General features: G+C 33.1%; 1 protein-coding gene across 1 annotated transcript; it reads right to left on the minus strand.

Moving 5' to 3' along the window:
* Nucleotides 1-4,609: 4,609 nt before the first annotated feature.
* On the minus strand, nucleotides 4,610-12,277 carry LOC128209508 (protein FAM161A-like). Its single transcript, XM_052913558.1, has 5 exons — nucleotides 10,542-12,277; nucleotides 10,237-10,312; nucleotides 9,774-9,929; nucleotides 8,452-8,551; nucleotides 4,610-7,310 (listed from the first exon to the last, which is right to left on the minus strand). The coding sequence occupies exons 1-5, from the start codon at nucleotides 12,274-12,276 to the stop codon at nucleotides 7,086-7,088; spliced, it is 2,292 nt and encodes a 763-aa protein (XP_052769518.1). The 5' UTR covers nucleotide 12,277; the 3' UTR covers nucleotides 4,610-7,085.
* Between the last annotated feature and the right edge of the window lie 187 nt (nucleotides 12,278-12,464).

Here is a 12,464-nt window from a genome sequence, read left to right on the forward strand (position 1 = left end):
TACCACCACAACGCATGCTAAACATCGACATCAACAAGGAAATATATGTTAATTTTAAAAGAAATAAAAAAAATAAAGAAATATAATAATCTGAACAAGTATCTCAGTGATCAGAATCTGATTTAATACCGTGTGAAAAATGCATATCCAAAAACAAGTTACTAGTGTCCGTGAAATTCGGTACATCTACAAGTATTGTAAAACTGCAAATCTGTCAATTTGATTGACAAATACTGTTTAACATTTCATTTGGTTATAAAAATGACAAACTTTAGATAAAGGATAATTTGTTTGTGAAATTCAAAGGTATACATAACACTTGGTGGTCACTCGGTGCAATATAGTACATCTTACACTGAAAAAAAACTTTTCTTGTTCTTCAAAGTTTATTTTATACATAGGATTCAATTAAATCAGTAACTAATCTACTTTTAATTGGAAAATCGCACGAAGTTTTGACCAAATGACGTTTTACCGTATATTAAAGCATCATTTTTCTCATTCGGAACTCCTCGGCCATTTTTCTCGAAAACAACCTCGGAGATATATGGACGGTTTATATACTCAGAAATCAGTATCTTTAAATCTGCTGCAAGTAGATCGCGTAGCAGTTAAACTTAATGATTTAACTCTTGGGAATCTCAATTATGTTTGCAATAATACTCTTCACTAGCAATCAGTTTAAACTGATATCAATAAATACAAGCTAAAACACTACATTTAAGTTATAATATAATTAAAGAAAACACGAACTACTTCTACTGATGTACCGGCATACATCCGAGGTTGTTTTCGAGAAAAATGGCCGAGGACTTTCGAATGCGTTTTTCTTCCCAGCAGTATGTAAGATTGCATACGTTCTTTTATCAGTGAAACAGACTAAAATGAGTGGAATTTCGAAAACCTCAGTGTTTCAACACATAATTTAAATCATTTTATGCCTGCTATAATATGGGATATGAAACTTAATAGTTTACTTCAAAAGCATGATTTTATTATAGTTTTATGTATTTTTTCACACGAAAATGTTAAAAACGTCAGCTACGTTTTTGTTGAAAATATTATCAGTTCTGTCGCTTGCGGAACGAAAAAAAATATCTCAAAGGACGTGGATGTTGAGAGTGTTGCACCTTTCCTGTCAATGAACACTCACTGTTGTTTCATACTTTCGCTATTTTCCAAGTATTTTGAGCATCTGTGTTGAAATGGTTAAAAATGATTTTTTTTCCAATTGTATGAATTTGTTTTCCGAAGTTGTGCACACTATTCTCATTTTCATAATCTCAGGTGGTTTTATCTGGCACTACAGGTTCTTTGGCAATTACCATTTGCAGAGTCCGTGATATTTCACTTTTCTATTATCCCAAATAAAAATGATAAGCATTATTTTAGTACTCCACTTTTTTAAAACCATCAACTCTGGAATATATCTTTTTACGAAAAAAACAACAAGTGAAAACTTTCTTATTTCAGACACTGTAGTTTGTATAAACAAAATGATAGACAATTGAATAGTGTTTGTATCAGAACGTTTGTTATCTTCTTGTTATCTGCTCCATCAAGACCTTGAATATCAAAACAAAAGTTTAAGTTAGAAGTAGTAACAATAGTTAGAAGTAATGGGGAAAAAGTTGGCTATGTCACAGTCTCTTCAGTGTCACGGCCATTACATCAATGTTTTGCATCAGAATTGTGACTTTATCACTATTTGAGCGAAATGAATATGCAATGTGGTTCTTCAACCCCAATAATTTTCCCATTATGAATTTGTTTAAAGTGTTGAATCTGGATGTGTAAATTAAGTGTTCCGGACACTACAGCTTTTGCGGATTTTTAAACATTATGGACATTTTATAGTTATATTTGTTATGTATACACAATCTATATTTTCTTTTGCACAACATGTTACATGTTAAGTTTAACGCAAAATTTAACTTGAAATTATGTGGGGATTTTCTTACATATTATAATTGATCTTAAGAAGTGAAAATGTATAACGAACATAGGTCTCTACTTTATTTCAAATATTTTCTGAACCACTCAACTGATAATCACGATTTAGGTATCATACGAAAGTAAAAGGAGATTCCTTCGTATACATATTATTTTCACTTGTCTTTGGTTATTGATAGATAAGTTGCTTTGTATTGAACACATCTGTTTTTCAACGCTAAAAATACCCCAATTTGGGGGGTTTCTTTAAGCAGACGTAAAACAAATAGTTTATATTGGGAGGCAATATACCACTGGAATAGTTATAACATCACCTGGACATATCATTATAACTTTTTTAGTTGTTCAACAAATGCACAGCAGGGGCGTGGCTAGGGCCTTAAAAACTTGTAGGCCCGATGATTCTATGTGAGTTTTGGGACTTTTATAAGCACATTACACACACTAAATTATACTTGCAATGATAACAATAAAACCAATTAATTTACTCTGCACTTACATGAATAAACAACAAACTTGCCAGGGTAAAAAAATGTTCAAAGTGTTTGAATAGCTATTAGTTTTTAATGCATTTTTGATTTAATTAAATTTTGTCATTTTTCATTGAAGTTGTAGCCCCAAGCCTACAAGGCCTATATGTAGCTACGCCACTGCACAGAAACATGCTATATGTTTAGCTATAACATGGAAAACAATAACAGGATTTGTCCAAGATCGAGGTAAAGCAAGCGCTTGTATGGGCTAATAGTGCTGCTGTTGCCTTTAGTATAAGGGATGGAATGTAATCAGGACCAATAACCTTGTATGATCTTAGGCCCTTTCAACCTCACTGTTATCTCTGGCATCGTGGAAGTTGTGCTGCTGCCCATATCCAGCATGCCAGCCAAGAAGTCTTAATTGAACTGACTTAAACTGGCTGTTCAAGAGGTTGGCGCGTGCTTTTGAATCGCCTTGTAGAAGACCACTAGAGATCTTGGGTGGAGCTACTGCTGAAAAATATCCTCTAATAAATTTAAGCTACATTGTAATTTGAACATTGTTAACAAAATTCTACGTTGTCAATAGATGCCTTCGGTCAATCTCTTTGACCTAGTTTACCCGTTTTTGAAGTTAAGATATTATAATTGGACCATTCGTAGAGTTTCCCAGCTATATTCCCTTGGATAACTAGACTTTGACCTTTTAACAAACTTTTGTCAAACTGTTCTTTGAAGCGGCAGCACTAATATTTGGAACTTGCGTACAGTTTTGAAAATAAATCAATATTCTCATTGGATGACCTTCAAGCTGACGTTTTGGCATACTTTCTCTTTTTTGAAGCCACAGCATGGAAGATTGGACATTGTGTCCTTTTTTCGTAACAAATTCAAAGGTGTCATTAGGGTGACATTTACCATTACCTAATGCTCAAATTTCATTAAAGCAGCACTCTCACAGATAAACAATTTTTCACAACTTTTTTATTTTTTGTCTTAGAAAGTGCTTTTTTTTACGTAAATATCTGCAAACCAATGATATAAGATTGCTGACAAAAAATCAAATCGCAGATTTTCATATTTCCGTTCGAAAATAAATGTTTTATGGCTTAAACCATTAGTAACGGTTTAAGAAGATGCATAAAACATCCATTTTTAAACTTAAATATAAAAATCTGTGATCTGCTTTTTTGTCAGCAGTCTTATATAGCCGGTTTCCATGGATTTTCGCAAAACTTGGCTTGTTCCAAGACAAAACATAAAAAAAGTTGTCAAAACATTCAATCTGTGAGAGTGTAGCTTTAATGAAATTTGAGCATTATGTACAGTTTAGCAACCGAATACCATAGTCATATTCTCAATTCACTTTCTTTTTATGAAGCCAATAAACACCAGCTATATTTTGACCCAAACATAGTATAGAAGATAAATATTATGAGCAAGTTTCATTATACACCATTTAATGGATTCACATGAGCTTTAATACTACAAAATGCCCTAGTGTTGATCCAATATAAAGTTTTCGAACTTGACCTAAACTTAATAAAGAAAATCATTTAAAGGTCACTAATTTAAAAGAAAAAAGTCTTTGTTGTGTTATCAAGATTTTCTATAGTTTGACCTACTAACCTAGTTTTTTTACTATTCGAAAATAACCTTGATTTGATAACCCAAAACAAAGCACAATGTTGGAGGATCTGATGAGAAAAGTAAGTGTTGACCAACAAATATTCAGGGTGTACGGAGACGGCGGACAGAAGGGGGTTACAAAAACCCAGCATGCATGTTGTAGTTGACCCGGAACACAAAAAAACAACAACATTAAAATCCAGATCTATAAAAGGATATAAAACACAGCCTCTAGGATGATGAAAAACAGTTTGGCCTAGACTTTTTATAAAGACAAAAATTGTGCAGAAACTTAAGGACCTTTAGCATATTAATACGCAAAATGTTGACCAAGTTCAGTAGACAGAGATCACATTACGGTATGTATATGTGAATAAAAACTGTTACAAACATTAGATAGTCTGCATCCCATTTCTTTACAGAGAATATAAGGTACGACATGATATCATCATGTTGAAAATCGTTTTAACTAAGGATCAGTAATATATGACATTTTATCCATTACAACTACCAAAAAGTAATAATTGTGCAAAATAAAACAACAGTTTTGTTATAAACTAGCATTTTATTCCTTTTTAATATAAATGTTGAATGACAGCTATCAATACAAAATACTACAGCAAACTGGATCAATATGAAATAGCAAAGATGTTCCAAATATTGTCACTAGGAATAACCATATCATCTGAAATAGGCTAAACTTTAGCTATCTTAACTCTCAAGGAATAGACATCAATAAACATATACATGTAGGCCCTTTGTTTCACAAAGAAAAGATATACAAGTACTTCGCAATATGGAATACAAATTAAAGAGTATTTTTTATCAACATGCAACATTCTGTTTTTACTAAAATTGGCATGCAGTAAATTATACTTGAATGGTAAGTATTCATTCCTTCTAAACTTTATTCCATCGGTATGCTTAGCATAAACTTTTTCTCTCAAAATCTATGGTTATTTCTAACAAAATCTCACAGTATCTACTTCATATAGAACTTACAATCAAACAACCAAACTGTGGAATCTGTCTGTACAAGACAAACATAGCTCCTTCTATTTCCATACGGAGTAAGGTCCATATTGTGCAGAGCCCTTGTAACACTGACATCTCAATAAGTATTTTCTTCAACTACTTACATACCATCTAACTAATATCACCATTTTACTATCACAGAAAAACGTTCAAAATGATCTATGCTCACTCATAATAAAATAACAACACATTTAAACACTTCATTCTTTAACTTTTTTGAGTAATTTAAAACGCCCTATCAACTAAAGGTTAAAATCCTGAAGTACATCAAATATTAAACAAGAGCACCGTCAAGTGGCCTCTCAATGCTCATCTTTTTTACTCAGTTAAATATTTTTATCAGAATGATGGAACCTGCTTTCCATATGTGTTTTGTCATAATGAATATTTATACCAAATTTCATCTAAATATCTTTAATGCATATGTGTATTGTCATAATTAAGATGGGTACCAAATTTCAACTAAATATCTTGAAAGCATTCTTGTTTATTATATGTGACATGTGTTCCAACTTTCATCTTAATATCTTTAATGCATATGTGTGATGTCATAATTAAAATGTATACCATATTCCATCTAAATATCTTGAATGTTTTAGAGCTATGACAAAACTTAATCTTTGCATTTATAATGCTTACAGGGATGACGACACAAAGGCTATGATCATGCATAGAAAAACAGACAAGTGTATAAGGAAACTATTTACACAAATCATTGGCACTACTGGGCTACATGATGGTGATAAAATAATGTATAACAAAATTACACCTTTTGTTTTGGTCCGTTCGCTTAACAAAAACATTTTAACAACCAATATTTACATGCAACAAAGTCAGTGATTAAAAATTCTTCACTTAATGGCATACCTTCATTAACAGAATCTGATTAAAGTCTACAATTATAAACAGATCCAATAAAATGCAATTTCAAACATTGCCTGAACCTATTGTTGTTGTTCTCACAAGTGTTAGTGACTTCTCAGATAAACTCCCTGCTGTACATTATAAATGCTCAAACATATCAATGTTTCTGGCAAACATATTACACTACATAATATTAATAAGCAAAAATGCACAACATCTATATAATTCTGTGTCCGAATTAAGAATGATGAAAAAAATGAATTTAAGCCACAATTAATAAATGTTTGTTTGGCATTTTCCAACCCACCTTTTTAAGCATGGGTAGGTATGTAGTTTTTTACTTTCTAACCCTTACATTCAGTATTAAATGAAAAAACCAAAACACGACCAGCTGAGAGTTTTAAAAACTTGTTGGTCGCTGGTATTTTTGTCAGCTGGGAAAGCCAAACCAACTTACTATAAGGTTTATTAAAAGTGGCCTTTTGCTTAAATTCTATAAAAAATTACCCATATTGTGGATCTAGTGATTATACATGTATATGCAAAGCTTGTTTTCTTCCCAAATACAGAAAGTAAAAAGGAGCTTAAACTATTTGTGGGTTCAGCGTAAAACACAAGTAACTTCATATAACTCCAATATTAATATAGGAGAAGAAATACCTGTTGGGTGCTAAGCCCTTAAATTTGTGTCTTGCTGAATGCTTTATGAACATTAAAAGATATGATTAAATTAATGATCAAATAATATATTGCAGAACAGGGAAAATGCATATGATTACTATCTGTCTAAAATAAATAAAACCATATCTTTTTGCTAATGCGAAGAGAAAATGTAAAAATAAAAAATGTTTTAGAATATCTTCAAAAATAAAATCTTATAATCTATAAAACAAAAACAATCTGTTTATTTTTTCTAAATTTATGTATACATTGTAGATAAATTATTTAAAACTTAAATTTGAAATATATATATAAATAATAAACTCTTTTAATATAAATAAGTCTGTCTGGGCAAGACATTTAGACAAAATAACTAATTCATAATTATCTATTATTTCTATAAACAAGTGTAAATGAGCGATACATTTAAGACATAGTAAAAATAATATCATCTAATGTTTTAAATGACTACTCCGCCTCTTCAGGTGACAGTGAGCCTTCTGAATCACGACGTTTTGTGTAGGTGTCTTCCCTGTGCTTAACAGCTGTGTCTTCAAAGTCGTCATCATACTCATCCGTGTAATCTTGCACACTGGCCGAACAAGACCCCCTACTCTGTACGAAGTCTTCGTCCAGGCCAACACTGCGAAGAGTTGCGTTAAATTTCTTCTCTGCCTTTTTCTTGGCATTCACCTGTAATTTAAAATCAATAATCATATTACCGTATAACGTATAAAATTATAAATCTATGGTATTATAAAAACCACATCATGCTAATATGTTTCAGTTCTTATCATTTTCCTTTTTTTGCAGCAGCTAATAACCATACTATTTCGCTCTGGTATACATTAAAAAACAGTAATTCTTTAAAACCCAGACAAAATTCCAAGCCTCGAATTAAACTACTGAATAGAGTCCTATGTCTTTTAAATAAATACTGCTTTTACCTAAAAGGAACCCTCCATTGAGGAAAGTAATCACAGCAATGTCATCTTACCAAAGGGACAAATAAACAAAAAGATACACCTGCTGAAATTTTACTCAAGCAGTCAAGGTCATTTCAGTTAATGGTCGATTCCTATGGAGAAACTGGGCCTTCCTTCAATAAACATCGTAAGGCTTAAGACCGTTATTTCCAGACATAACCCTGTTTTTAAACTGTGTGTATCAACAACAAAAAATTGTAAGGATACTTATCACCTTGATTTTGCCTGAAGCTTTATGTGTGACGCAAACACTCTTAAGCAGCCAACGGACGTTTTTGTTAGTAAAAATCTAGTTTTGGTTTTATATTGGTTTCACAAACAGTGAATTTGTTGTGACAGTTTCAAATAAAATTGAAAACCAGATTTATCGTTTAATAGTTGTACGAAAACTGACTGGTTTTTGAAGCTATCAAAACCCTCTCCAGAGGCAGATTCGTCGGTTCATTCCTTCCAAAAACTAGCTCTCTTTGAAACAACAACATGGCGGACTGTGATCCAATAGGTAAGTTGAAACACCATCAAGTTAAAACAGGCAAACGTCCATCTGCGGTATCATTGTTTCGAAGAAATTCAGAAATAATTACTACACGCAGAAGCTCCATTATGTTGTTGAAGCTGTACACAAAACCATACATTTTTTACTTCAAGCAAAACTTTAGAGACAGGTTTCCAAACTGCAGAAACCCTTAAAACTAATTTAAAAGTTTGGTATCACAAAACAGGTTTCCAAACTGCAGAAACCCTTAAAACTAATTTAAAAGTTTGGTATCAACAAAAAGCCCTTAGGTTAACACCCAAGATATGTTATCCAAACAGGGCTCTAGGTCCCAGCTTTTTTTCATGTTCACCTGTGTGGTCTGTTCAAAAAGGAGAGGCCTACGGCTAATCCTGGACTTCATTTCCTGCAGTTCTTGTTCATACTGTTCCATACGTGCTCGCTCTGCCTCCCTGTAACAGACACACAAATATGTAGTTGATTATGACATTTTTGTTATTGTTATAACAAGATCAGCTTCATTCTAGACATACACATTCAGGAATACATTCATTTGACATAACAAGATCAGCTTTATTCTAGACATACACATTCTAGAATACATTCATTTGATATAACAAAATCAGCTTCATTCTAGACATTAACATTCTAGAATACATTCATTTGACATAACAAAATCAGCTTCATTCTAGACATTAACATTCTAGAATACATTCATTTGATATTACAAAATCAGCTTCATTCTAGACATTAACATTCTAGAATACATTCATTTGATATAACAAAATCAGCTTCATTCTAGACATTAACATTCTAGAACACTTTCATTTGACATAACAAAATCAGCTTCATTCTAGACATAAACATTCTAGAATACATTCAGGTAAATAACAAGAGCCACAGAGCAAACGCTTGTCTGTTGTTTTTCAGATAAAATAGGGGAATAACTTAACAACTGTTACAGTCAGAGTTATGGTCCTTGTTTGTTTTGTCCCTAGCACTATTAGTTCCAAGTCTCGTTCGTTGAATTATTTTTGTGTTATAATCGGGGTCAAAGTTTTTGCACACTGAGACAGACAATGACTGCAAGGCTATCACAATACCTCGATTTTTTTCTTCGAAACACAGACAAACTAAAACTTAAGCTCAACAAACAGGTTTAAGCAGTTATCTGCTTTTGAGCTTTCAAATTTCAGGATTATTAAAGAGGCACTTCTTTATCCTTGGTATCGCACTTAGTGATTGAATTGTTTAGAGTATTTGTAAATTGTATTTGCGATTTAAACGACATGTATAATCAGTTTCAATTCCTTATAATTTTACTAATGCCCAATAAAAAAAATGCAAGTGACAAACCAGGTGAAAAATGAATTATTTGACATGCACGGAGATAATAAGATAATTTAAAAAACAAAACAAGTTGAAAACCACAAGAGTATCTATGCTGCTCTAAACATGTCTTTTATTTTCTATATTCATTTAATTTGAAATGGCTTTTATGAGTTGTTTCTTCTCTCCGCCATACCTAAATTTTATAATTTGCTTGCTTGCATACTTTGTATGATCTTTCAGAAATCAATAAATATGTATAAGCCAAATATATCTTTCAACAACAATAAGCCATTAAAACTTCTCTCTATTAGCCATTTAATCTTCTTTGAAAGCAAAAAGTACCTGTTTTCCCGCTTCTTATCCTCAGGTTTCTGTCGAGGGGTGTCATACTTAGTTTTCTCTTGTATCTCTCTGCGTAGTCTCATCTCTCGAACACGGCGGCGACGATCTTCCTCTATCTCAGCCATCTCTCTGTCTGAGAGCCGTTGAAGCTTGGTTCTGTGCGTTAAAAATATTAATACAAGTTGATACATAAAATGGGGTTCAACACAAATATTAAAAAAAGTTTATTTTAATTTTAAAATTAAGTTCCAATATGAATTAAGCTTGTCTATTTTCTGGGTATGAGTGTCATTTTTAAAAGACCAAGAGAATGAGCAATTGGTGGGACTTGGGTCCACAACCTCTTGGATAATTAGAGATTTAAAGAGTGCTGAAAGAAGACATTTTAACACAGTCAACACAGACATCGTATTCTTAAAAGACAAAGTACCTGATGAAATAAAAATTCAATGATCTAACATACCTTGTTTTACTATTTCTGACGTCAGCTGATCTTGTAGATTTTGATGGAAGGGAGTCAAGTGATGTGGAAATGTGACCTGAATTTTTTTATTGTATACATAAGTCATTGGTAAGTAAATGCGAAATAAATAAATAAAAAAGAAATACTTATCTGACATTGAAAATGGAATTGAATTTAGGAGAATTATGTAATAATGTTTAATAATATTTATCATAAATAAACGTAAAAACTAAAAGTTTAAAAAAATATATTACTAAGGACAAAGATTGAACTTTAACAAACCATCTTCTTCCTAGCTTACATACCAAGTTTGATTTTCTTCTGAGTACCATATGGCCATCTGTCTTCTCTCCGAAGCTGCTCTTCTCTCTCAAGTTGCTCTTTCATTTTGTCTCTGGCTGATTTGCTTGTGGCTTCTGTCTCCAAGCGGAAAGGCTGTGTCACTGTTCCTTCCTTCATGCTCTTTCTGCGCTGCAGCTCCTTTTGAAAATGGCGATAAAGAGCATCATAGTTAGGAACTTCATGATTAATTCTTGGCCTTGCAGCACTCTTTCCACTCTTTTTCTTACTTTTCAGTTTTTGTTCTCTTTCTTTTTGTACTTTCATTCTTTCTCTAGCACTCATATTTGGAGGTAGAGATGCTGTGTGCAATAGCTCTTCTGCTCTCATTTTGATTCTGATCTTTCTGTATTCCTCCTCTTCCATAAGTTTGTCATCTACAGATGAATCAAAAACAAATTTAGGCACTGGCTTAGCTTTAAAGACTGGTGCTGACTCTGTTTTGATTTGTTTTTCAACTTTTTGGTTACAATCCCTGTCAAATCTTTCATGTTGCTTTCTGTCTTCTTCTCTTTTCATGAAGCTGAAAGGTTTTTCTTGTGATTTCAGTAAGTCTGCACTTGACTGCCGAATTTGTCTTCTACGTTCCTCGCCCTTGTCTTGAATTTCATCAAACAAAGGCAGATACACATGTGCAGGAACAGGTCGAGCCTTGAATTTCTTTTTTAATTCCTCTTCCTCCTGGATTTGCTGCTCACTTTGTTTCTCTTCAAATTCAACCATATTTCTTGACTTTTTCTTCTCTTTGCTTTCTTCTCTTAATGTCATGGTAAATGGTTTTGGCACAGTTAACCTATGCCTCCATGTTTCTTCTTTCTTTGTCTTTTCTTTACGAGTCATAGAAGCTGAGGAAGGCCTTTCCTTGCTAAGCGTACGTCTCGGGGCATATTCCTCAATAGAGAAGTTCTGCCACATTTCATCAATCCTTGAAAAAGATCGATCACGTTCTCTGTATGGCTCTGAAACAGTATCATCTGGGATATATTCATCATCACTGGCTTCAAAAGATTTTCTAAGACCATTAACTGAGTTTCTTAGGTCATCAAGGGACCTTGCAATATCTCTTGGAATTGGTGCTGACATTGGCCTTGCAGGAGAAGTAAAAGATTTAGCAGTAAATGCCAATGGTGGGCGACCTGTGGGTGGCTTTGATGTTTCACTTTGTGGTTCAGGTGAGTATCTTTCAATCTCGGGTGATTTTGCTCTCTTTGTAGAAACAAGCACGCCATCCTCATCAACAAATGTATCTGTGTTTAATGGTCTGTCTCTTGTCCTGCTGAATGGCTTCTCAACGGACGTCTCTTTTTCTTCTCCAGAATCCTGATCACAGAAGGTGGGTACAATCTCGCCTTTATGCTTTTCAATATAGATTTTCTCACATTTCTGCAATACCTTTCTTTGCTCACCTTTCAGTTCAAGAAGCTTTTGGTAAAATTCGTCATCAGATAGATTACTTAACTGTATCAGGGTTGCAGGATCTGCAGTCTTAGGAATTCTTGATGTGGATTTTGGGTCATAAACTTCCTTCTCATTGCCAAAGTGATTGTCGTAATCATCATAAAATATTCCCGAATATCGACCAAGCGTTTGCCTAGGCTGCTCATGCAATGATTGCGACAAACCAGTTCTTGGATTTCGGGGTGGTTTTACGCTAGAATTTGTGAGGACTGATAAACTATGTGTTGTTGCCATTGTTGCCATGTTTGTCCCGAAACTATGCACTAGCCCGCACTGAATAACAGGTGCGCAAAAAGTCAATCACGCTAGCAAAGCTAATTATCAAATTTATTACACAATAGTAATAAAGATATTGATATAATGTCATAATTGTTAGAAAATACCTATAAAAAATATAGTTTTATTAATAAAAATGAATTCGAAAATACCAA

The sequence above is a fragment of the Mya arenaria genome, chromosome 11 (assembly GCF_026914265.1).
Source record: "Mya arenaria isolate MELC-2E11 chromosome 11, ASM2691426v1".
Lineage (NCBI taxonomy): Eukaryota > Metazoa > Mollusca > Bivalvia > Myida > Myidae > Mya > Mya arenaria.

Bases quoted from the DNA above. Each gene is read 5' to 3' on its own strand.
- LOC128209508 (XM_052913558.1), bottom strand. From the start codon at position 12,276: ATGGCAACAATGGCAACAACACATAGTTTATCAGTCCTCACAAATTCT. The intron at 8,552-9,773 runs GTACTTTTTGCT...TGTCTGTTACAG, and splicing joins GATAAGAAGCGGGAAAACAG to GGAGGCAGAGCGAGCACGTA. The intron at 7,311-8,451 runs GTGAACATGAAA...TTTAAATTACAG, and splicing joins TTTTTGAACAGACCACACAG to GTGAATGCCAAGAAAAAGGC.